Source organism: Callorhinchus milii, unplaced genomic scaffold (genome assembly GCF_018977255.1).
Source record: "Callorhinchus milii isolate IMCB2004 unplaced genomic scaffold, IMCB_Cmil_1.0 Scaffold6, whole genome shotgun sequence".
In the NCBI taxonomy this organism is placed as follows: domain Eukaryota; kingdom Metazoa; phylum Chordata; class Chondrichthyes; order Chimaeriformes; family Callorhinchidae; genus Callorhinchus; species Callorhinchus milii.
In genome coordinates this window covers 14,840,444-14,867,322 of record NW_024704747.1, presented here as the reverse complement: position 1 = coordinate 14,867,322, position 26,879 = coordinate 14,840,444, and the positions used below count along the sequence as shown (strand labels likewise).

The 26,879-nt window shown below is 43.5% G+C and overlaps 1 protein-coding gene across 1 annotated transcript in view; it reads left to right on the top strand.

Annotated features, from left to right (window-relative positions):
- The first annotated feature begins 2,726 nt into the window (after positions 1-2,726).
- The window catches only part of usp40 (ubiquitin specific peptidase 40), a 43,225-nt gene continuing 19,072 nt past the window's right edge, over positions 2,727-26,879 (top strand). Inside the window, 16 exon segments of the mRNA XM_007890686.2 lie at positions 2,727-3,060; positions 6,163-6,517; positions 9,030-9,097; positions 11,385-11,498; positions 12,301-12,465; positions 13,789-13,935; positions 14,709-14,852; positions 17,334-17,462; positions 17,860-17,979; positions 20,140-20,247; positions 22,038-22,326; positions 22,629-22,710; positions 23,984-24,155; positions 25,577-25,619; positions 25,622-25,660; positions 26,421-26,491. Of these exon segments, the coding sequence (XP_007888877.2) occupies positions 6,313-6,517; positions 9,030-9,097; positions 11,385-11,498; positions 12,301-12,465; positions 13,789-13,935; positions 14,709-14,852; positions 17,334-17,462; positions 17,860-17,979; positions 20,140-20,247; positions 22,038-22,326; positions 22,629-22,710; positions 23,984-24,155; positions 25,577-25,619; positions 25,622-25,660; positions 26,421-26,491 (1,896 nt within the window). The 5' untranslated portion in view covers positions 2,727-3,060; positions 6,163-6,312.

Genomic DNA, 26,879 nt, shown 5'->3' with positions numbered 1-26,879 from the left:
CGATGTCCTGACAGCTGCCTGTCCGACATCGAGTCCTGGACGAGAGACAACTTTCTTCAGCTCAACGTGCGAAAACTGAGGCCCTCCTGATTGGCTCACGTCAGCGCCTCCGCACCTCAGGCGCTGACAGCATCAGCATCCAAGGCTGCACTCTCCACCTCTCAAAGTCAGTCAGGAACCTCGGTGTCCTGTCCGACCCTGAGCTGTCCTTTCTCCCTCATATTCGCGCCACAACTGGCACCGCCTTCCATCACCTCCGAAACATCGCCAGACTACGGCACTACCTCACCCCTCACGCTGCTGAAACTCTGGTCCACGCCTTTATCACCTCAAGGCTGGACTATGGGAACTCTCTCCTCGCCGGCCTTCCCGGCACCTCCCTCCACAAGCTGCAGGTCATTCAGAACTCTGCAGCTCGTGTACTGTCCCGCACCAGGCTTCGGGACCACATCACTCCCACCCTCGCTCGCCTCCACTGGCTCCCCATCCCCCAGAGGATCGAATTCAAGATCCTCACCCTCACCTACAAGGCCATTCACGGCCTCGCTCCCTCCTACCTCTCCGACCTACTATCCCCCTACCTACCTGCCCGTACCCTCCGTTCCTCTGGCTCTGGTCTGCTGCACATCCCCCGCCCCAACCGCCCTACCATCGGTGGCCGGGCCTTCAGCCTCTCAGCCCCCAGGCTCTGGAACTCTATCCCCCAGTGCCTTCACCGCCTCCTCCCTTTCCTCCTTCAAGGCCGGTCTCAAGACCTTTCTCTTTGACCGTGCCTTCAGCTCCCCTCTCGACTCTCTACCCCCTCCTCCCTCCTTCCCTGCCCTCACCCTGATCATTTCCCCCCTGCTCGGGTCTTGACCCAACTGTACAGCGCCTTGGGACGTCCTCCCGACGTGAAAGGCGCTCCATAAATGGAATGTTGTTGTTGTTGTAGTGATGATTACTTTCCAGCAGCTTTCAGCCATTTTGACTCATTCTCTGGAACTTCATCTTGGCCCTCTAGCCTTGCCCTCCTCCCTCTCTGCTTTCAAAACCTGCTTTAAAAGCTATCTTTTCAACTGCACTTTCACCCTCCCCCCAGCTCAGACTCCCAGTCAGTCGCCTTGAGAATTTTGATGTCTTTTTAAACCTATGCTTTATACCCCACATTCATGACATGACCCATTCTGCCCTTCCCTACCTCTGCAACAATAACCGTGCCTATTCCCTCAGTCTGTCGAAACCCTCATCGATGCATTCATCACGCTCAGGCTTGACTATGCTAGCTCTCTGCTCGCCGGACATCCCAACTATTCTCTCCACAAATTGCAGATTATTCAGAACTCTGCAGCTCCTGTCCTCTCCCGCACCAAGCTCTGTGAACTGATCACCCCATCCTTGCCTGGCTTCACTGGCTCACTGTCTCCCACCCTCTGGAATTTCATCCCAGAACCGCTCCGCCTTGCCTCTTCCCTTGCCTTTTTCAATATCTGTCACAAGACCTTCCTCTTTGACCTTGCTTTCAGTCATCCTCCCATCCCTACCCCTCTTGTCCTTCAACCCCCACCTCCACCCCTCTTGTGCTCCATCCCTTTTGAATCCAACTCCCAGCTTGACTGCAAATCCCTGAGTGTTCAGCAACTTGGGATGTCCACTCAACGTGAAACACAATACAATATAAATGCAATTTGTTGTTGTTGAGTCATCATCCAGACTTGAAAAGTGTTAAGCAAATGTAAATTTTTGTTATAAATGCTTTGTTCTGAATGATTAACACCCTGCCTTATGACGGGTCTGTGAAAAAAATGGCCTCCAATTCTGCTTCCCGGTTTTCATTCAGGTCAGAACTGACGTCACATCCATTTCAGCATGGACTCACTGGCACACATGCAGCCAGTCTGCACTGGAAGTGTACCGCATTGCTGGTAATTGCAGGTCGCCACAACAACTGTGTTATAAACTATCCAGCAAGACACTAAGCCTCACCCTGTATATCTAACAAACAGGGCAATACATGGTCAAGCACATTCATGGACTTTATGGGCAAGGCATCAGACCTGTGTTACTGAATTTAAATTGATCACTCACTTCATGACTGTCTGCGGAACACTGCTGTGTTCAAGTTGGCTGCTGCATTTGCTCACAAAATACACACTGCCACAGAGTCGCACAATTTCAGAGTATATCCTGCGAAGCACTTTGATTTTTTTTGGTGAAACCCATCACAAGGCTTAAGAGTATCGAAACCCGGCTGAACATTCCATGCATCCCACCGTCTCAAATATGAAACAAGCACGTAACAGAAAAAAGCAAAAGGTTTGTCTCGCGCCTCTTTTCATTGGGGGAAAAAAAAAGAGATGTCTCTTAACCATACACACCAAGGACCTTGCTGCCTTTTTGCTATTTTGGTGCACAATAGTTTTCCAATCTGGGAGAAATCTGAGTGTCAATCCAGACACTCAGCCAACATGCCTGTCGGGAAATGTAGTTCTGCTGACCCAGCCCTCGGTTCAATGCGATCACAGAGAGAGGGTCAAATACATCCCATATCACAGGGGGCAGTGCGCAGGCTCACTCGGGCCGGTTTAAACCCACATACTGCACGGAGCGTAGGTGCCTCGCGCGGTGCCTGCCGGGAATGGTAGTTCCCGTGACCCCGTGCCACTCGGTTTGCCGAATGAGAGGGGAGAGAGGGGCGGACAACAACTCCCGAGGTGCAGCGCGGCGGTAGGTACCATTGCGCAGGAGTTAAAGCGCGCCGACAGGAATGGTGGCTGTGAGGTGATACCGAGCTGTTTGTGCGGGGAGGTTCTCCTGGTTTAGAGAGAGAGAGAGAGCGAGCGAGAGTGAGTGAGTCCAACTTCAAGCCTCGCCTCCCTTCCTCTCTCTAAAAAAAAAACTTATCAGCAAAGGACTTTATCCCGGGGGCGAGAGCGCAGTCTGTCCGGTCGGTGGCTTTTTCTGGAAGCTTCTCTGTCTGTGGATGTGGCTCACTGTAGAGCAGAGACAGACAGGAGGCTCTTTGACTGGAGCTCCTCAGTGAAATGCTGCCCTGACCTCCCTTTATGATTGGTAGGAATGGTAAGAGTTTTCTTTATCCGCACTGTGTAAGAAGCAGAGAGACGGCGCCTTGAAGATCACGTGGACTATGAGGCGTGATTTGTTGTGACAGTCCCTCCCTCCACTGTTTCGGTGCCTCGTGCCCCCTTTGCAGCTTCACTTAAATATACATCTTATGTGCGCGTCAGCCACAAAAATTTACATGTACACACAACACCTTTCACCCCAGGAAGCTTTCTCAACAGCACTTCACACAACTGATTGGGAACATGGGTTCGGGTGGGGGCAGCGGGCGAGAGTGCAGCCGAAAAAAGATCGAAGTCTGCTCACCGTGATGTGGCAACAACAATAATCCTTGCGTTTGACATAGAGTCTTATCACGCAGTTGAGATGTCTCAAAGCGCTTCACAGAATATATTGCAAAGTGGATTGACTGTATTTTGTGGGTGAAACGCGGCAGCCAATTAAGAACAGCAGTGTCCCAGTGTTTATATATTACGGTGTTATATGATTCCAATGTTTGTCAAATCTTAGTAATAATAATCCTTGCATTTGATTAATACCCCAGTATTGTAGGAATGTTTTGTAGTATTTTACTGTAAAATATGGTGACTATTTTTGGTAAATGCAGCATTCAATTTGTTCGTAACAATGTCCCACAAACAGTCTTGAAGGGAATGGCCAATTTTGGGGGGATTGTTGGCCAGGATGCCAAGAGAACAACTCACTTCTCTTTTTAATTAGTACAATGAGATCTTTAACAAGCTCAGTCCTGTTCAAAGGTCAACTCCTCTGACTATGTAGCACTCCTCTCAACACTCACTGTTGTCACTTGAGACTGAGTAACAGTGCATATAAAAGCTATAGTTTTTGGTCTCCACACTGATGGGTCTGGAGTTTTTCCTGTAATATTCTATGATTCTACTATTTGTCAAAACAGGTATCTTGGTACAAGAGACATTATCTCTATCATTGAAGATTATAACATGCTTACTGAAAATGTGAAGAAATTGATTGTGTTGTACACCTCTCTCCCTGCAAGTTCCATCTGTAAATATAAATTATATAAGTGAGAGCACCCGGGTTCGATTCCCAGGCGGGGCAAAAGCTTTACCTTGTTAAAGAAGACGCATAGCTTTTGAATAATCAACTCTTAAGAGTGGATAACAACACATTACATTTGTATAGCACCTTTCAAGTCAGGAGGATGTCCTCAGGCGCTGGACATTCAGGGATCAGCACCAGAGCTGGTGGTTGGGCTTGGAAGATGTGGAGGGCGGGGAGGGCTATAAGGGTGATTGAAGTCACAGTCGAAGACAAAGGTCTTGAAGGAGGCTAAGGAGACAGAAGGAGTGTGGGATGATAATAACCCTTGCATTTGATAAAGAGCTTTATCACATTTTCAAGATGTCTCAAAGCGCTTCACAGAATATACTATAAAGTGAATTGACTGTATATTTTGTGGGTGAAATATTCAGTCGTTGGAATTCCAGAGGGTGGGGGCAAAGAGACTGAAGGCCCAGCCACCAATGATGGGGCGGGCAAGACAGGAGACGTGAAGCAGGCTGGATAAATGCTAACTATCAACTCTTTATAGCAGTTAAGTCATGACTAATAATGCATTGTGTCACCAATCTTACTTTGGAAGGCGAAACTGTTCGTGGCAGAGATGAAATTTGCAAGCTAAAACCAATTAAATTAAAATCTTATAATATTTAGCTATAATATTGTGCTAATTTAAAAATATTTAAAATGTTGAGGGAAGCTTTGGTGGGAAGATGACATTGTAGTCTCCAAGAATAATTAGTGGAGTCCTGCAACATAGTGGTTAGCGCACTCGCAACTGAGAGGATCCGGGTTTGATTCCCTGGCGAGTTTCTTTACTCACCTCTGTTTAGCAGTAAGTCTGAACCCAGTTGTTACTCAATTGGCAGATGGCTTTCCAGGGGTAATGATCCCTCCAAAAAAAGGTCACTCAATCTATGACTGTTTTTGGGATACCTCTGTGTGAAATTGGCTGCCCCGTTTTGCCCACAAAATACAGTCAATCCACTTTACAATATATTCTGTGCAGCTGTTTGAGACACCTCTATGACGTGATAAGGTGCTATATCAATTGCAAGGATTGTTATTATTAATGTAATAAATTGTCAGATTTGTGCCATTGTAACAGAATAGTTTCATTTCTCAGGATGTTGTACAGTCAAGGGTTAAAAACCCAGCCTCGAGCTAACTTTTTTCAGTTGAACATCAACAAGACCGAGGCCCTCCTGATTGGCTCCCGTCAGCACCTCCATACCATAGGCGCTGACAGTATCGCCATGGATACACACTGCATTTTACTAAGCCAATTCTGAACCTTGGCGTCTTGGTTGACCCTCAACTGCTCTTTCATCCGTGCCATGACCTGCTCTGCCTTTCCCACTTCCGCAACATCTCCCGGCTCCGCCGCTGTCTCACACCGCAGGCCGCTGAAGCCCTTATACACACATTCATAACATCCAGGCTTGACTATCCAAACTCCTTCCTTGTCGGTCTCCCCAATTCCTCCCTCCATAAACTGCAGATCATCCAGAACTCTGCAGCTTGTGACCCCTCCCGCACCAGGCTCCGTTACTTTATCACCCTTATCCTCACCCGACTTAACTAGCTTCCAATCACACAGAGGATACAGTTCAAGATCCTGATCCTCATCTTCAAAGCCCTTCATGGCCTTGCTCCCCCCTACCTCTGTGACCTCCAAACACCCTACCAACCTGCCCGCTCGCTCCGTTTGGCGGGCTCTGGCCTGCTTCATGTCCCAGCCTCGCCCGCCCCACCATTGGTCGGCGGGTCTTCAGTCACTCTGCAGCCACCCTCTGGAACTCCACACTGCAGTCCCTTGCCTCACGCCTCTCTTGCCTCCTTCAAGACCCATCTCAAGACCCTGCTCTTCGACTGTGCTTTCGATCACTCTCCTTCCCGACTCTCTGAGCCCCCCCCCGCGGCCGAGCCCCCCCCCCAGCGGCGGCCGAGCCCCCCCCCCCAGCGGCCGAGCCCCCCCCCCCCCCCAGCGCCCGTGTTGTAACTTTATGCATCAATGATGATTTTGAATGTTTACATGCTTGGTTTCTTTCCTTTCAGAGGAAGAGCATTACCGAAGCTTCAGATCTCTTTAAAATCAGAATGGTTAATGTTTCTGAGAATGAGATCATAGTATATTGCAAAACAACAAAGTTGGTTTGTTGGACTAAAGTAACCGCATGAGAGGCTGTGTACTGCGAATTCTCCAGGATGTTTGGGAACCTGTTTGAAGAAGGAGAGGACTTTGATTTTGTGTCTGAGAGCAAAGGGATAAATGGCCGGAAATCAAGGAAAAAGGATCATGAACTGCCTGCACCCCGAGCAGCCTGTAACCTCAGTGGAATCAAAAACCAGGGAGGAACTTGCTACCTCAACTCACTGCTTCAGACATTACTGTACACCCCTGAATTCAGAGGTAAGTTTGTTGAAGATAAAGCCAAGATATAGAGTAGGAAGTCATCTGTCTCAACAAGAACTTGAATTTATATAGCGCCCTTCACGTGGTGCAGAGTCCCGGAGCGCTTCACAGTGGCTGAGTCTGATGACAACGAGCCAGAGGAGAGGGTGAGGGGAGGTGACCACAAGCACAACCAAAAAGGAAAGGTGCAGGGATCGAGGGATAGATTTCCAGAGTTTCAGTGTAGTGGCTGAAGGCATGCCCACCGATGGTGGAGTGGAGGGCACAAGGGACAATTCGGAGACCGGAGCTAGCCCAGCGGATGGTGGAGTGGGGGGTAAGCAAGTTGGATAGGTAGGGAGGTGCGAGGGAATGAAGTGATTTGAAAACACTGTGAGAAGATCTTGAAGTTGATCCGTTTGGTGATTGGGACCTAGTAGAGCCTGGTAAGATCTCACCAGTGAAATATTACTTTGATTAACACTTTAAGAAGACCTGGATGATGCAGTGCTTTAGCATAATGTGAGGTCTGAGTCCAGCCCATACAGGTATTATCAAGGTTCCTTACAGCTAGCTGTAATAGCCGTTCATGAAATTCTCCAGCTGGTCACAATAACCACTGCCTATAATTCAGAATTGACACTGAATTGATGTTCTCATTCAAAGAGGCCATAATGATGTGTGGGTGGGAAACATCTAAAAAAATCAGAATAGTGAAGTAGGAAGGTGTTATTCAGAAGTCTGGGTTAGGAAGCATTGTTTCAATGAATAAGGAGATATTAACTCTAGGTTACGGTGCACTTCTTCGATGCTAGTTGCCCACACAGGGGGAAAAAGACAAGTTGCATTCCCAGCACTGACATTCTTGTGTTGATGAACACAAAAGATCACTAAACGGTATAAACTTGTTTGTTTTTTACATTTACAAATGGTGATATTTCCCTGCTTTTTCCAACTTGTTCATGTCAGGTACATTAGACTGGGAGAAAAATTGGGATTGCAGATCGCTCTGGGCTTTGTTCTCGCCTTGCAGACAGAACTGCATAACAGTAATTTGCACATATATATTGTCTTTCCTGCAGGGAGAATGTCTCATTTTACAGAGATGGAGGGCAAATCCGAGCTGGGAGGCTTGAGATGGGATGGGAGATGGTCCAGGGTGCATGCAAAAAGAGAAGTTTTAGATGGGTTGTGAAAGCAGAGAGGCAGGTGGACGAGGGGGATTTCAGAAGAGAGTAACTGGGCAAAGTAGTTGAAAGCTTACCCATCGATTGTGGGACATCAGGTGGAGGTATGAAGCAGGCCAGTGTGGGCAGAGCCAGGGAGTGGCTGAGGTAGTAGCTATTGCGGGAGATCGCAGAGGTGGGGCAAGACATAGAGGCTTATGAAGGTAAGATTGTATAGTTGATGCTTTGGGGGAATGGGAAACCAGTGGAGCCAGATGAGGATATAGATGATGGTCTTTGAGCATTGGCTGAGAGAGAATGTTGTTTGTAGAATGATCTGGAGTTTGTGGAGAGCTATGAAGATCAGCGAGCAGGATGTTAGAAAAGGCACTGAATGTTTTGACCGAGTCGGAAACGAGTTAGTGGAAGAGGCAAACAATGTTGCAGTGATAGTGGAAATTAGAGCCAGCGTGAAAGGTTTGAAGGAGAGTTGAGGATCGAACAAAATGTTGAGGTTTTGCACATGCTCCACGAGCTTGAGTTACCAACGAGGAGGTCAAAGCAGTCGGCTCCTGAGTTGAGACTGAAAAAGAAAGCTTTCAATGTTGAATTGAGAAAGATGAGATTCATCTGGACTTGATGTCGGATATGCAGTCTGTGAAAACATCAATGGACCTGGAGTCTAGGATAGAGGCTGAAAGGTAGAGTTGGGTGTTGTTCCAGGAGACATTGGAAAAGGTTGGAGCGGATTGGTGAGAACAAAGGGAGCCTGCCGTCTTGACAGACAATATCATGAGTGACTTTGACTAGAGTTGTCTTGGTGCTGTGGGTGAGGAGGAATCTAGATTGAAGACACTTGTAAGGGAGTGATGAGGGTGGGTGGTAGGAGTGGAAAGACAAAGCTGGGACGCAACAATGCTTTCCAGCATGTTGGAGAGAAAGGACATTAGAGAATAGGTGATAGCGAGAGTTTGGAGGGATGCAGTGAGTTTTCTTTGAGGGGGTGGGGTGTAATGTTGAGGTGGGGGATACCATGCCTGGGAAGTGGAAGAAGTTAACTTCAATTAACAGAGCTGAAAAGCAGCAGCTGGGTGGACAGGAGAATTGTGGGAATGGGGTTTAATGGAATAGGTGGTGGGTTTCATGTGAAAGGTTAGTGGGGGGATGGGATCAAACTTATGGAACAGAGGACTAGGGGGAGCTACAGTATTTCCTTGTCTTCCTGTTTGTGGTTTGATGTTGAGCACGAAATGACTCATTGAAGTGGGGAGAAAACAAAAGTTTAAAATATGAATGGACAAGGGACAAACTGAGTCTCAATTTATTGTGTTGACTAATATCCTGCTTATCTTTCTTTTAATTAGAATCATTGTTTGCTCTTGGACCTGAGGAGCTGGGGTGTTTATCAGACAAAGACAAGCCAGAGTCCAAGGTAATGATATTTGTATTTATTCACTGTTACCTCATGTTGTGTTTCAACACCTGAAATTCAAATAAATGTGTAAGTTTGGCTCAGTTAGTAGCATCTTGAAGAACGGGGTTGTGCGTGGTGTCATGGCCAATATTCCTCCCTCTCTCAGAGTCACAAAAAATAGTTCCATGGTTTGTGGGATGTTGCTGTCTCAGATTACCTGTAGTGGTATCTATGTAATAGCAACCAGTACACAAAAACTCATTCTGTGAGGTGTTTTGAAACATTTTGACATAAAGCGCTGCATTAATTTGACACATTTTGCTGACAAAATACAGTCAATCCACTTCATAATATCAAAAGCAAAGATTATTATTATTTACATTATATTCTGTGAATGTTATGTAACAATAATATGTATTCACGGCCTTGGTCCTCCCTACCTCCGTAACCTCCTACCAACCTTTCCGCTCACTTTGCTCAATGGGCTTCAGCCTGCTTCACATCCCATTGGTGGGCAGACCTTCAGCCTCTGCCTCCACCATCTGGAACTCCATCCCACAGTCCCTCTGCCTCGCCCCCTCCCTTCCCTTCTTCAAGACCCATCTCAAGACCCTCCTCTTCGACCGTGCCTTCAGTCACCCTTCTACCCTCCCCACCGCCTGATCCCAACCACCAGCTCGGGTGCGGATCCCTGACTGTCCAGCGCTTTGGGACTTCCTCCTGATGTGAAAGATGCTATACAAATGTTATTTGTTGTTGTGAAACGCTTTGATACGTCTCAATGATATAATAATAATAATCCTTGCATTTGATATAGCGCTTTTCACGTCGGGAGGACGTCCCAAAGCGCTTCAGAACACACTGTAAAGTGAATTGACTGTATACTTGTGGGCGAACGCAGCAGCCAATTGCGCACAGCAATGTCCCACAAACAGTCGTAGATTGAAAATGACCAATTTATTATTGTTTTTGGTTTTGGAGGGATTATTATTAGGCTCTGTGTGGAGTAAGGAAACTTGCCCAAGGTTTGGCCCTGACCTGCCTGGGATTGAACTCAGGTCTCTCGCTTGCAAAGCGAGTGCTCTAACCATTGAGCTACAGGACATGATATGGCACTATATCTAATGCAAAGGTTATTAGTAGTAGTAAATGCAAATATTATTTCTTAGGTTTCCGGTAAATAAACGGCTTGAAATTGACATTGGTGCGATGGACTTGGGTTAGCGGGAGTGGGATTTATCAGCCAGTAAAGTGCATTCCAGCAAGCTGTCTGGCACTGTATTTCAACATACAGTCTTATATAGGCATTTGATATAATCTGTCCCCAATAATCCTGTACAGGGCACAATCACAGTCCACAGCTGGAAGTAGTGAATTACCAATCTTTAGTTTTTCAGTAGCAAAGTCTATAGTTAAAAACTCGGAAATGTAGAATTGATGCCTCTGAATCAGAGCTGAATGTGCTCAGTCTCTGTATCAGTCTCTGAGCTTCTTATTGCCAGATACGAGTGAGCTATGTGGAGTATCTACACACAAATCCATGCCCCTTTTGGTTTTATTTCTGCTTCAGATTTCCAACCAAGAGGAGTATCAATCTGGCATCTATATGTTAATAAATCGCCACCAAATCTGAAATCAGCGTTCAATACAGCGTCTGCTCTTACCCAAACAAGTATGCGATTAGTGGTGATGTGATGCTAAGGTTCTTAGCTCAACTGAAACTTGACGAAGTGCTCCAGGAACCAATGATAAACTAATGCATTCACTTACTGGTGTAACAGACAATCTTAAAGTGACAGTGCCCCTTGAATTTGTGTGTGTTCCTGTCCTGTCAACAGCATGTAAGAAAATATCCCAGTGTAATGTATCTACGCACAAGTGGAACCAGTTCCAGTTTAGAGATTCGAGGGACAGGGATAGGACAGGGAGCTTCCAAAATGATTTTAAGTGGTGATTTTAAGTCCACTATTTGCTTTTAAAATGAACACTCAGTCCAGGCACTTAAACAGTATTCAAAGATCCAGATATGTAGGGAGTATAATTATAGCTTCTGTCTTTTCAAACTTGGGTCTGGACAAAATTCTGAGTTGTATAGCACAAGGGCGATATATTGGTGAGAGTAATTTCACTTGTTGAATTAAGAGCTATATCATGCAAAGAAGCATGTTGCACACTATTGTCTGAAGTATAACTTTTCAGATAGACTTTCGGTACCAGTGGTTTAAATATACCTGCCATGTTACAGCCACTCAACACTTGGCCACAGCAGCAGTGAAGTTTGGAAACTGACTTAATTTGTTATCAGGTTCGAGTCATCCCTTTGGAGCTACAGAGACTTTTTGCTCAGTTGCTGCTGGCAGACCAGTTGGCAGCATCTACGACGGACCTGACTGATAGTTTTGGCTGGACAGGTAATGAGGTAAGATGTGAGATGCTGTTCTTCTATGTAAAAAGAGAAACTTTCTAAATTTTTAAATTACCTTCTCAAGACGAAATTGGAATGGCAAAGCCCTAAAGTGCTACTGAAATGTTTTTTTTCTGTCATTTGATTATTTCTATTACTCTTCCCTTTTGTTAACATAATCTGACTGTAAGCAAAATTCCTGTAAAGATAGCATTGGGGTTTATTATTTACCATTGCATTTTCATTGATTAAGTAAGGGCACCTGTAATTCCTTAGATACCTGGTCCGTAACGTAACTAGATGTGTTTACAGGAAGCCTGAAGCAATTTACTGACCTTTAACTGAATTTTTTTCTCTTTTTTCATATTCCCTATATCTTTTTGGTCCAAGGAGGTGGCATTGTTGCTTTGTAATGTTAAAGGATACAGAGCCTAGGATTCCTGCCTAAAATCGGTGTCTTTGCATTCTGGTGTCTTTTTTTGCCTGAAGACCCTGTTATCGCAAGAAAGGTTTGGACAAAGAAGGCCCTTTGGGTCCCTGTCCATCTAATCACTCCAGAATATCCACCCCACCATGTCCCATTACGGCATCAATCTTAAATGAGTCCAGGCTTCCTAGTAACCTGTTTGAATCGTTAATTACCCTGTGTGTAAATGCTTGTAAAGGGCTGATAAAATATGTGATAATAATCCTCGGCATTTGATATAGTGTCTATAATGCCGAATAACATTTAACAGTAATTACAGTTAAGTGCAGTGACTGTACTTGTAGAAGATAGTAATTTAATGGGTAAAGATTATTTTCTATTCTCCCACAGCAGACCAGCCAGCACGACGTGCAGGAATTAAACCGAATCCTCTTCAGCGCACTGGAATGCTCTTTAGTTGGAACTTCTGGTCATGATCTCATCAACAGACTGTACCACGGCATTGTCGTCAACAAGATCGTCTGTAAAGAGTGTGGCAATGTCAGCGAAAGACAGGTAGAGGCCAACATTTGCACTTACCTTCTTTTCACATCAGTGCCGACCAGCAAGCAACATGCCCAAATGCAGCTGTGAGGCAGAGCTCTGCAAGGAATTGTTGCTGGACTCGGTACAGAGGCAGAGCACAGGTGTTTCAAACACTCACTGGGAATTCATGGAAATGACTCTCGGATTTGCCTGGTGCTGGTGCAGTGGTATCAGTCTTTTCCTCAGATGCCCTCACCCATACACATGTGTTGCTCTTTCTTTTTTTAAAAAAGCCTTAAGTTTGATATAGCACCTTTCAAGTCGTGAAGTCATCTCAAAGCGCTTCACAAACACAAAGTGTAGTGTAGTGACTATGCATTTCATAAGTGAATCTATTAGTACACTCTTGGAGATCCCTGATGCATAACTGCATCAGTTACACAGTTGATTCTGTTTTATTGTAGAACTGTAGAAAAAGTATTTTATGTTTAAACACCTGGCCATATGTGATGGAATTGAGGTTTTGGTAAAATTTGGTAGAGCTACACTATGGGCAGATTGCCTTGTGATTGAGAGGCTGATGTTGCATTTAGATTTCACAGATTGTTAGGTGTGGGAAATATTCAGTCTTGCATTTTGAATAATTTGCCTCAAGCCAAAAAAGCTGGTGGTAAAGAGTTCAAAGTCAATATAAGTTTTCCATTTATCACAGAAAATTCCACTAATATAGTTTCAGAAACTCCAATGGAACAGGATAGCTTTAATATATTTGAAGCAGCCAATCGATTATATTGCATTAAATGGGTTTCTTACTTAAATATTGTGATATCTATTTGTACATTTCTGAATCTATTAGTACCTGTGTGACGGTGATGCCCAGGTGAGAATATTATGGAAACAGCTGCCTGCATTGTACCACAGGAGTGAGGTGTGGATGGTGATGTGATCCTACTGGCAGGATGAATTCCGTTTCATAAATAACTGTAGAATAACTTGCTGGATTCTCCAAGAAAATGTTGCTGGGCTTAATGTACAGCCATATTACTGACATTTGAGATACTCACGAGAATTCTCTGGGATTTTGCCTAGCGCTAATGCCAGTGTTTTCAACTGTATATATAAATGTGGGTTTCTCCTGGGAACGTGCTGAAATATACATTACAATACTGGTGGGCATTACATGCAAAGGGGCTTGAACGTTTGACTAATTAGGATTTGTGTTATTTTTATAACTGCTAAATATTTTGCTGTTTTCTTCACTTTTTCTTACACTGCTGCATATGTTTGTCCTCTCTCTTACCCCCCTCTGGTTGATTCTGTTAATGATATATATGTGATTGTTTTAATCGACAGGAGGATTTCCTGGACTTGACAGTAACGGTGAAGGGTGTCAGTGGACTGGAGGAAGCTTTGTGTAACTTGTATGTTGAAGAAGAACATTTCGACAATGATAATTTGTATCGTTGTGGAAGATGTGAGAAGCTGGTTAAAGCAACAAAGGTAGGTCTGCCCCAGAGCCTGGGCAGACAGAACTAAGAGGTTTACTGTAATAGGCAGGGTGATAGCAGTAGGTGTTGATTTTCTGTTTTGCTATAAGAAATGGTCATGCTCACAACAATAACAAATCCTTGTATTTGATATTGTGCTTATGACATCAAAACACCTCAGAGCGTTCACAGGTAATTGCTATGAAGTGTACTGACCATTTGTAGACAAGTGTGGCATTTGCACACAACAGTGTTCCACAAGCACCCATGAAATTAATTATGGCTGATATATCTGCAGGATTGTTGGCCTGGGCACAGGCCAGCTCCAGTTCCTCATATAAATGGATTATGGTCAACTCTGTCTGTGTGCCTCTATCCAAAGTATAATACTGTACTTATTTATCCTTGTCTAAGCATTCCAAGGTGCTACCCATGTGAAGGTGCTAAAGAAATGGAAATTGTTTATATAAGACATTAATATAGGAAAACTATTTAGTTAAGTTGATAAATGTTTCTTTCAAACTCCAGAATCCTAGTGGCAAATATTGCAGGCATTGTTCTGGATTGACCAGCTTATTGCAAAAGAAATTAATTGAGGGTATCAGAGGGAAAAGTATGTAGTGATGCCTTTTTTACTCTTAGATCAACTGTATGGGCCGTAGTGGCTTTTTGTGGTGTTGTACATTCCTATGGTTGTGTTCCAAGGAGCAAATTTATTTCTTCAGTCTCCAGAATAGTAGCTCTGAACATGTGATGTGACTGACATTTGTAACCCTGTCTTAACAGTCGGCAAAGCTGCGGCATCTCCCTACTTTCCTGACAGTTTCATTGCTGCGCTTTAACTATGATTTTGTGAAGTCTGAGCGGTACAAGGAGACGGGATGCTACACATTTCCAGTAAGGCTCGCCATGCAGCCGTTTTGTGAGCAGGTGGGTCACATTCCATACAGCTTCCCTTTGGCAGAGCCTGAGGTATTAAATACACTCCACTCGTTGAAGTTTGTAATGTGCGAAATAGTAACTGGTACACCTAAGTTATGTCCAAGTGATAGCATTAGAAAAAGAAGACTAGAAGAGAAAAATGGGAATTCGTTAACTGCAAGTTTAGAGCAAAAGTCAGGAAAAATCTGATTATTCAGAATGGTGAATGTGATGTTCAAACTTTGATCTGGAGCTTCTGTTTTGTCGTTCCTTTTTAACTCAGTGTGCTTCGCTGCCTCGTCAATTAAATGTTGGCTGTTGAAATTTGAACATAATATTGTTTCATGTTTTGAGATAATAATAATCCTTGCATTTGATATAGCGTCTTATCACATCTTCAAGAGGTCTCAAAGCACTTCACAGATATACTGTAAAGTAGATTGACTCTATAGTTTGTGGGCAAAATCCAGCAGCCAATTGCGCACAGCAGTGCCTCACAAACAGTAGTGGATTGAGTGACCAAATTATTTCTTTTTAAAAGGGATTATTACCCCTGGAAAAGTGAGCCACCAATCGACTAACAACCGGGTTCTTACTTACTGCTTGGTAAACAGAGGCATGTAGAGTAAGGAAACTTGCCCAACGTTTTGCCTTGCCCGGGAATCGAACCCAGGTCCTCTCGCTTGCGAGGCGAGTGCTCTAACCACTAAGCTACAGCATGTTGAAATGATCCTTGCAATGGACAGTCAGTAGAGCTACACTAAGCTGCAGAATTCCACAATAGGTGAGAAATGAGAATAAGTACAAAATGTTAATAATAAACCTTGCATTTGATCTAGCTTCTTGTCACGTCGAGAGGTCTCAAAGCACTTCACAGAAGACTGTATTTTATGGATAAAACGCAGCAGCCAATTATGCACAGCAATGTCCCACAAGCCTTGATATACTTGAAAATATAGATTGTAATTTCCACTTATTTTGTGTAAATATGATTCAGAAGTATGTCGTGTTTTCTTTGGGTGCTGTTTTATTCTGTAAAATCTAAAATGCAAGCCCTGACCAACGTTTTGAAGTGCCAATGGAGCAGGTATGGGTAATTTCCTGTGTGTTACAATACAAAACCAAAATTATGTGTGTACAGCGCCTTTCACGTTGGGAAGGCGCTGGACAGTCAGGGATTTGGACCCGAGCAGGGGAGTTGGGATCATGGAGGGTAGGAGGGTGGCCGAAGGCGTAATCGAGGGTTTTGGCTGTATTTGGGGTAAGGTATGATCGGTGGGCAATGTGGCAGAGCTGGAAGAAGGCGGTTCTGGTCAGGGACCGGATGTGGGGAACGAAGGACAGCTGGGGGTCAAACCGGTATCAGAGAGCATGAGGTGGCGAGAAAATCTTCTAATTGGTTACTGAGAAAGTGTAAGCATTCAGTTGCTCAGCTTGATGAAAGAACAATAGGTGAGCACCATAAAAGTGGTCAGATTCCCGTACAAATGGTTTACTTAATAATGTAAATCAGAGAGAGGGGAAAGCTTTCCCAGGTGAGGGAGAGCAAAGAAAATGGTATCGTGGAAATGATAGCCACAGGTTTCTCTGGAATAATGGAAATAAATACGGTAGTTGCCGCACAAGCCTCTGGTACCCGGTTAATACTTTGACCAGTAAATGAGGCAAAATGTTTAAACTGTAATTGTATTGCTAAAAAGAACTTTAGCAATTATGGTTTTCATATCACTGCCGAACATCACCTTAGGTAGAACTTTCTCCTCTATTATCTTGTGGAGTCCTGTAGCTCAGTGGTTAGAGTACTCGCTTTGCAAGTGAGAGACCTGAGTTCAATTCCAGGCAGAGGGCGAAACCTTGGGCAAGTTTCCTTACTCCACACAGAGCCTAATAATAATCCCTCCAAAACCAAAAACAATAATAAATTGGTCATTTTCAATCTACGACTGTTTGTGGGACATTGCTGTGCGCAATTGGCTGCCGCGTTCACCCACAAATATATAGTTAATTCACTTTACAGTATATTCTGTGAAGCGCTTTGGGACGTCCTCCCGACGTGAAAAGCGCTATATCAAATGCAAGGATTATTATTATTATTATTATCTTGTTTTTAGCCCACGTTTTGCACTGGTTTTAAGAACAAATGTGATCAGTATGAAGAATGTTTGTGACTTGTACAGAGAATGATGCTTCCCCTCCAGCAAACTCCTAATGTAGAAACCAAAGTTGAGAATCTGAGCTTGTGCAATAGCCATTTATCTGTGTTTTTATGTGGCTGCTCTTAGGCCAGTGGAAAATATTGTTTTTTGTGAGAATTGTGCTAGAAGGGATATTTCCGCTCTAAAATTTACACTGGAGGTCTCCAATTAGGTAATTTATTGTGGAATTGGAAAGAAAAGAAAATTATCTTGCCTTACACGGTTATGGCTTAAAGTGATGGTCTGAAGTGAAGCAACATCTGCTGATGGAGATCTCTTCTTGTCTGTTCTGCAGGGTGACTTGGAGGATGTGGAATTCGAGTATGAGCTGTTTTCTGTCATTATACACAAAGGAGGCTGCTATGGTGGACATTACCATGCATACATCAAAGATATTGACCAACTGGGGACCTGGTTTTCTCCTGTGTGTAATATAATATAAAACGGCTAATTTCTCTTTCGAAAGATCAGATCAAATATGCCTTCATTCAAACCTCTCATGAACTTGTGATTGAGACTCTTGTTTTAGTAAACGTAGGATATTTTTCTTCAGTCCATGTATGTTCTAGGCCAAGTAGTGGGTATTGTTTAATAAACAGTTTAGATAAGCTTTAAAAGTACTCTTAGGGTTCAGAATATTATAAACCTTATGCAAATGTTAAGCTCTGTAATTTGCTCCTATGCCCTACCATTATGATCTACTGGAGTGTGTAACCCTCGTCTCTTATTCATGCTTGACCAATACTTTTTGCCAATTTCCTGCCACAGGGAGTGTATATGTCTGTCTGAACATGTGCAACACTCTGTGCTATTTTTATCAGGATGAAGACACTGTGGTGGTTGACACAACAAAGAATACAACAAGCATACAAGGATGCAGAACCAGCAATGTTCTGGATTTGAGAGATCCCCTGGAAACCTTGAGAGCTATACTAGTGCAGGTACAGTATTAATCATAGTATACTCCTGCATCATCTTTCCCCTGTCCATGATTTGCTGCTCTGCCCACTTCCTCATCAGTAGGTGCCAGTGGATTCATCATAATAGTCCAAGATGTGACCATGGCAACCTATTTACAACTTTACCCCAAATTCACTTGGCTCTTCAGAATCCTTCCTCAGTGGATTTAAGTAGCTTGAATATAAAGCAAATTGTGCATGATCTGTAGAAGCAACAGGCCTGTTTAATCTTTTCTCGTTCATTTTTTTTGCTAACTTTCGTCCCTCTTGAAGGTGCTGCTGACTCTTGATGTGGCACTGTTCACAGGGTTGGCAACTCAATGTATCAATAGCCAGCACTCTCACCTCTGAGTCAAATCCCACGCCGGGATTTTAAACTCATAATCTAGGATCAAACTCTGTTACATTGAACTGTTGGGGGTGCTGTCTTTGAGAGGTTAAATTGAGTTTGCACTCCCTGTTAAGATAGGGAATTGAATATCACATGCCACAATTTGAAAAGAGAATGGAATTTCTTCCAGTATCCTGATCAGTAATTCACCAGATTAAAGAAATTGGTTATTTACTTCAAGGTTTATTTGTGGGACAATGCTGTGTAGAAATAGGCTGCCATGTTTGTGACAAATACAGTCACTGCTTTCACTTTACAGCAACAACAAATTGCATTTATATAGTTCCTTTCACGTTGGGAGGATGTCCTAAGATGCTGGACAAACAAGGATTTTGCACTCAAGCTAGTGGGTGGATTTGTGGAGTGGGATGGTTCCAGGGGGTTGCGATAGGTAGAGGTGAAGATGACCAAAGAGGCGGTCAAAGAGGTAGGTCTTGAGACAGAATTGAAGGAGGCAAGGGAAGCAAAAGGGCCTCTCATGGAGTTCCAGAAAGTGAGGGTAGATAATAATAATAATAATAATCCTTGCATTTGATATAGCGCTTTTCATGTCGGGAGGACGTCCCAAAGCGCTTCACAGAACATACTGCAAAGTGAATTGACTGTATATTTGTGGGCGAACGCGGCAGCCAATTGCGCACAGCAATGTCCCACAAACAGTCGTAGATTGAAAATGACCAATTCATTATTGTTTTTGGTTTTTGAAGGGATTATTATTAGGCTCTGTGTGGAGTAAGGAAACTTGCCCAAGGTTTCGCCCTCTGCCTGGAATTGAACTCAGGTCTCTCACTTGCAAAGCGAGTGCTCTAACCACTGAGCTACAGGACTCCACTGTATGCACCGAAAGTTTGATAGCCGATGGTGGGACGGGCATGGGGGAATGTGAAGTAGGCTAGTGCCTGCCAAGATGAGGGAGCAGCAGGTTGGTAGGGTTCAAGCAGCTTGCAGAGGTAGGGTGGGGGAAGACCGTGGAGCAATTTCAAAGTGAGGATGAGAATCTTGAACTCTGTCCTATTGAGGATGTGGAGCCGGGTGAGGATGGGGTGATGAACTTGTGGTGCCTGCTGGGAAGAGGACAAAAGCCATCCTTGATGGTTCTGGTTGGAGGAAACGGTTGGGAAATGCGGTGAGCAAAGAGTTGGCATAATCTAGCCTGGACATGATTAATGTAATCCCTGAAGTGCTTTGAGACAATTTGATGTGAGAAGAGACCATATTACATGCTAGGATTACTGTATAAGTGGCTGATTTTTATGAGTGAATCTGGGCAACAGTTATCAGCATTCAACTTCAGGAGAGTTTCACAGCTGAGCCTGTTTAGGCACACCACCCACACACTTCCAGCAGGGATAACATTCAGGAAAGGACACATTTGCTGCTTTCAGATGAAATGAAGCCATATCTGCTAACTCAGTGCAAATGGTGAATTGAGTCTAGAATCTTCAAGACTGTATTGTCATTGTCAATGCCTTTACCCACTAAGCTATTACGGAGTCTGTAACTTGCTTGATGTACCTGTTATGTGAAATATAATGCATTTCCTGTAGTAATAGATGTTGAGTTAATCATAATGCCCTCTCTAGGGAACATTTATCCATTAAGTTGGACAGGATTGCTGATCCTGGTGCGCACTTTACAGCCAGAAGATGATGCACTAAATTAGTGAATAATACAGATGCAACAATAGTGTTTTTTTTCTCTTTCCCCTCTCTCTGCTCCCCTCCCCTCAAAACATGCTCACATACATTCAGGTGGGACCTGATGGCTTACTGGTGGACCAGCTGGGCCAGAAACTGCTGGAGAAAGTTGGTTTTGCTTGGAACAAAAGGTACCGCAAGCAGCACGGGCCAATAAAGAAGGTAGGGAATAAAATAAGTAAACAATTGTTATTAAACTAATTTATGTCACAGAGCAACATTAAGATGTCTGCGAAATTGGGGTCAGAAGCGAAGTTAGTACCAGCTCAATGGTGCGGGTAGCTTTCTTCTGTACTGTTATCTTTTTATCATAGGCTGCCTCTTGAACAACAACAACAAGATTGCATTTACAGAGTGCCTTTCACGTCGGGAGGACGTCCCAAGGCGCTGGACAGTTGGGTCGGGACCCGAGCAGGGGGGAAATGGTCAGGGTGAGGAGAGGGAAGGGAGGGAGCGAGGAGGGGGTAGAGAGTTGAGTGGAGGGGGTGAAGATCTCTGAGTTTCAGAAATGTTAGAGAGAAATATTTTCTAACGTACATTAAAAAAGGTTTAAAATCTGTAGAGCAGGAAGTTAGTAAATTTTTATGGTTATAAGCTGGGCCAGTAGAAAAAATGTGGCTGCCCATTTTTCCTTGGAATCCACTACAAATGCCCTCCTCTGCAACAAACCCACGTTAAATGCAGTTTCTGGCCCGTGGGCCTCTCGCTGTTTACCTGACGTCAATGTGGGCGGGACAGATCCGGACGCCAGAGCAGCAAATGAGCTTCACTTGACGGTCCTGCTGTTGTGATTGTCTGTGTGTGTCTATTGCTGCCTGTGTGTGTCTATTGCTGCCTGTGTGTGTCTATCGCTGCCTGTGTGTGTCTATCGCTGCCTGTGTGTGTCTATCGCTGCCTGTGTGTGTCTATCGCTGCCTGTGTGTGTCTATCGCTGCCTGTGTGTGTCTATCGCTGCCTGTGTGTGTCTATCGCTGCCTGTGTGTGTCTATCGCTGCCTGTGTGTGTCTATCGCTGCCTGTGTGTGTCTATCGCTGCCTGTGTGTGTCTATCGCTGCCTGTGTGTGTGCATGTCAGTTTGTGAGTGTCTATGTGAGTGTATGTCTCTGTTTTTGAGTGTCTGAGTGTGTGACTCTGTGTTTGTGAGTGTCTATATGAGCGTCTTTCTATTTGTGAGTGTTTGTATGTGTGTGAGTTTGAGTGTATATGAGTGTGTGTGCCTCCTCTGCATGTGTATCTGTTTGTGAGTGGGTCTGCGTGTGTCTCTTCTATATGTATGTTTATGAGTATCTGAGAATATATATGTGTATCGCTGTGTGTGTGTGTCTCCCTCACTCTGTGTCTGTGCAGTGCCGGACCCTGAGAGGCAGGAGGTGGTGAGCGCCTGTAGCCTCGCTGGTGTCCCCCCTGTCCTCCCCCACACAAAAAAAGAGGCACCCAGTTCTTTTGAAAAGAAGCAATTTATATATTTTTTGCAACAATCTATTGTGTTATTTCCTCATGTTTAGTTGTTATCAATAAAGTGAAAAAATGTAGGCAGTAAAATGTACCTCAGTAGCACCATTCAAATCCCCTCAATTTTCTGCAAAAATTACTCTGCAATTTTCTGTGAAAGTTGCAAACCTCCCTGCAATTTTGGACAAATATTTCCACACTTTTCTATTGGCCCAGGCTATAAGTAAACCAAAGAGCGACAGTGTGTCTTGAGAGTGGCTTGTCAAAACCTGGTCTGTGCTAAACTGCCTTTCAGATCTGATGGGCAGAGGTAAATGGAGAGCAAGTCCCGGCAGACCATGGGGAGACTGTGAACGCAGATAATAATGATTAAACAATTCAGATTGTAATCTGAGATTGACATCCTGGTGTTTTAGAAGCAGCTGTTCAAAGAACACTGTCTATACTTCACTTTTGAATTCCCATTCTGATACATGGTTTCTTTCCCATTTTGGTTTCAGTTTCTGGAAAGCCATCCAGCTGTGTTTCTCTTGAAGTCAGACGGGACCCGGGTTTCTGTAAAGCAGCCTGCCAACTGCTGCCCAGAACAACAATCCAACAAATCCAAAGCCAAGAAAACACCAGCAAACGGCTCTGCCCAGTCGTGCAGTCCTGATATACGCTGGTTTAATTTTGATGATTCCCAAGTCCGGCCAATCCACGAGAAGAATATTGAGAAGCAGTTTCAGGGCAAAGAGAGTGCATACATGCTGTTTTATAGAAAGTCGCACTTACAACGAACATCAGCGGGTAAAGCAAGGGTTAGAATTACACAGGGTTTGTGGAATGATGGGAGAGTCTTTGTTCTGTGAGTCCATCAAGTGAATTTTAAGTTAATGAGAAATTCTGGTTATTATAATCTGTTATACAGTGAAATTCTATTAATCCAATACTTAATTTGGAAATTTGTTCCCTCACCCTATTGAAATGCACTCTGCTACCTTGCCATTAGTTTTATTCTACTTGCTTGTCAGCTCATGTTGATGTGTCACCTGGTGGCACATCAAGGCTCACTTGTTTGAAGACATTTTTGTTATTCTATTGTCCTGCAGCTAAAGGAAACCCAAGATACAAAGTTCCTCTTCACCTACAGGAGGAGATGGCCAACTACGATGCCGAGCTCAAGAAGCAAAGGTACTTTTTGTATGAGAAAGCTTGTGATAAAAAATGATGTGTAATATGCATTTTTAAAAAAACTGAACTCTTTCCAGATGTTTTGCAAGAGTAAAATGAATGCTCTAAAAGAACAATCATCTGCAATACATCATTATAAAAACTATTCAAAGTAGGAAATACTTCACTAAGCGCAGAGGGAAACCCTGAAGATGGGGGAATTGGGGGGCAGAAATGACAGATGAGCACAATGAGAGGGGAAACTCCCATCTCATTTTGAATAGTGCAATGGCATCTTTAATGTCCACCTGAACAGGCAGACAGCACTTTCTTTCAACATTTATCTGAAGGACAGCATCTCTGACAATGCAGTGCTATCCTAGCACTGCACTAGATTGTCAGCCTAAACTATGAGTTCATAGAGGTCACTTGTTACTGTGTGTTGCAGTTCTGCTCCTTGCACTCAGAATAGCATTTATTGATTTGAACTAAGTGCTTTTCTCCCTTTCGGTAAGCTCCATTAATTTATCCTTTTGTGTTTATAAATAACTCAAAGCAGTTTCAGAAGTCTGAAATAGCAAGACATTAAAGATATATAAACTAAATTTTACTTTAAGTTGAATGAATAATAATAATAATAATCCTTGCGTTTGATATAGTGCTTTTCACGTCTTCTCGACGTCTCAAAGCGCTTCACAGAATAGACTGCAAAGTGAATTGACTGTATATTTGTGGGCGAAATGCAGCAGCCAATTGCGCACAGCAGCGTCCCACAAACAGTCTTAGATTGAAAATGACCAATTTATTATTGTTTTGTTTTGGAGGGATTATCATTAGGCGTGTGGAGTAAGGAAACTTGCCCAAGGTTTTGCCCTGCCTGGAATTGAACCCAGGTGTCTCGCTTGCAAGGCAAGTGCTCTAACCACTGAGCTACAGGACTCCACAGTTACAGGAATAGTTCTTTAAAAGCAAGTAGGGAGAATTCACCACATATAGAAGAATGACAATTAGCAGATATCCATTAATGTGCTACATGGCGCACACAGAACTGACTAATACCCAATGTAAATGTTTTTTTAAAAAAATTGACCTTTTTAAAGGTAGAATTCTGATTCTCCTGAAGTCCTGGCAAGCTGAATGATTTCTCTGATGGCTTTTGTGGCTTGATACGAAATCCCATCCTGTCATAATCGCATTGCCACAGTGGAAAGTTCTCTCACCCTCCTCGCATCATAGGATTAGTTCAGAATTATCACTTTTAAAATTGTTAATTTTATTTTTCCACCAAACCCAGGATGGAGTTTGATTCTGCCGTCAATAACATTGAAGTCCATCTTCACTTGGGTCCAGAGTATACGTTTGTTAATGGTGCTCTACACCCAGCTTCTTCCCAGAAGGACAGCGTGCTGACTCTAACCATTGATAGAAGGAAAACTATAGGGGACCTCAGGCAGTCAGCTTTTCAGGTATGTAGAATATTGAATGGTTCACTGTAGGACCTGAGTGGAAGGAGGACATTATTGAGCCTAAGTGCCTGCTGATGTGAAGTTGTGTATTTTTAATTGGGTTGAAAGGGGAGAGGGGAGAACAACAGTAGAAGTGGAGAGAAAATTTAGAACTCTTCTAACATTTATTTAAAAATACCATAATAATCCTTGCGTTACATTCAAGCTCCCACGAACAGCCATAATAATAATCCTTGCATTTGATATAGCGCTTTTCACGTCGGGAGAACATATAACAAAAGACCAATTTTATTTGGGAATTGTTGGCCAGGACAAAGGGAGAAATTCCCTTCACTTTTATAGTGCCATGGAGTCTTTAACTTTCATCCGAACAAGCAGATGTGACTTTGGATTAATGTCTCCTATGAAGGACTGCAATTCCGAACAATGCAACACCTCTGCAGCACTAAATTGGGAGTGTCAATTTAGACCTAGATTTTCCTCTAGGGCAAAGGTAGGTTAGCAGGGGCTTGGAGCTGAGCTGGCTCCAAGTTGCAGTATGCGGCAACCATATGCCACAGTCAAATCTGTGATGATTGTGGTAGTTCGGTTCCTGAGTCGGGTGGGTCTGCAGTACAAGCAGCGGGAATTGTACTCTAAATATATGGAATCAACTGTACAATTCCACCCATTATAGAAATTCTATTGAAAGTATATAGAATATGTATTCATATATTCAATTCTAACAGCAAAATGACAATCTTTGTTTCAGTTAATTTACTACACTTGGTATATTCAGTGAATTCCCATTGTAGGCACATGCCACAAAGGTTGGTAAATGTACTGCACACTGGAAATGATAATGTTAATACTGGGGGCGGAAATAATAATAATAATCCTTTCATTTGTTATAGCGCTTTTCATGTCTTCTAGATGTCTCAAACGCTTCACAGAATATATTGTGTTTGTGGGTGAAACGTGGCAGCCAATTGCGCACAGCAGTGTCCCACAAACAGTCGTGGATTGAAATGACCAATTTTTTATTATTTTTTTCTTGAGGGATTATTATCGGGAGTGTGGAGTAAGGAAACTTGCCCAAGATTTCGCCCTGCCGGGAATTGAACCCAGGTCTCTCGCTTGCGAGGCGAGTGCTCAAACCACTGAGCTGCAGGACTCTACATTTTGTATTGGGCTACAATACAAATATTGTATTCCCTAAAAGTTTTCAGTTCATCAATTATTAGGCATTTGCTTGCCTGGCACTAGCTGGCTGCTCTTTCACTGGTCTTCCAATACCAGTCTGCTGCAGAATACCTGTCTTAACAGTCTTACCAAAATGTAGCCCAGTGTATCTATAATTACATATAGACACATTGGGCTACTTTTTGATATGAGCAGGGTGCTCTGCCATCTTGACAGTGTGACTGTATTTCTGATTGCAGCTGCTAGAGTTCTGGGAAGGTGATATGGTAATCCATATTGCAAAGCAATACCAGCCGGCCTTCATCTCTACGAGAGACTCGATGGTAAGCCAGAATTTGTGGCAGACGTTCTCTTGATCATTGCATTGTGTTGGCCAAAGTAGCTGGCTGTTGGTTGGACGGTATTAGAATAATCCCAAATGTCTATTCCATTCGCACACCTAATATAATTTCCACCATCATAGATATTACTGAATTTATTTCATCTCCTGAGGTTCTTTGCCCTCCAAAGCGATTGACTGAAGATATCTAACATTGTGACTTGAACAGTTGCTCTTTTGGGCAGAATCTTCCTATGATCATCAGCTCTGGAGGGAGCTGTCACACCGCACAAAGGTTTTGTGAAAGCTATACTTATGCCTTTATAATCTCAATCTCCTTATACAGCTTGGTTCACTTATCCACTAGTTAGAGCGGGGAGAATTATTATTATAGCTGTTTTCAAGAACTCATGATTGAGGTTAACAATGCTGTTGTATGGGTAATAATGCAGTCAGTGGTGCGTTAAGTAACATGATATGGCATCGTGTGAGGGGTAATGTGGTCTTGTGGTCCCTATTTTAACTGCTACATGGTACAATACAAGTATCTATTGATGGTCTACATTGTATGAATAAAGCTGTCACATAAGTTATTTCCATGAATTTAAATTAACTTAGGTTAACACTTGCCTCAGGATCACTGTTCAGTGTTGGATAAACACGCAATAGTTTTTCATGTCAGTACCTTATTACCCTGTGAAGGTTCCTAAGATTTTATTATATTCCAATTTACGCATTGACTACAGTCTTCTCTTTTTACCCAGAGGATCAGGCCTCGCTGTGCAGTCTGGAGATTACAGATGGAGCCATTCTCTTTGTGTGGAATGGTAACCAGGTAAGTTCTAATATTTCACCTTTTTCTTTAGCCTAGTTTCTATAAGAGCCGCATCCCTTTCATAGTCACAACCATATCCACAAAGATGATAACTCTCCCGCTCTCGTACCTTTCCAATTTCAAAGGGTTTCATGCTTACCTCCAAATAGAAGTGAAGCCGGCTGCCCACAGCATAGCACAGGTAGCACCCAGACTGTAGCACCCAGACTGGACGTGGAGAAGTTATGTAGAAGTTATGGGAGTCATTGAGATGTTCTGCTTTGCAGTGCACATTTTTATACCAGTCATTTCCGGTGGTAGTGCCCTGCACTCGTTTGCCCTGGCTTGTGATCATGCCAAATACCAAGACTTTGCACAGGTGAGATTTGAACAGTGAGTGACACTTGGG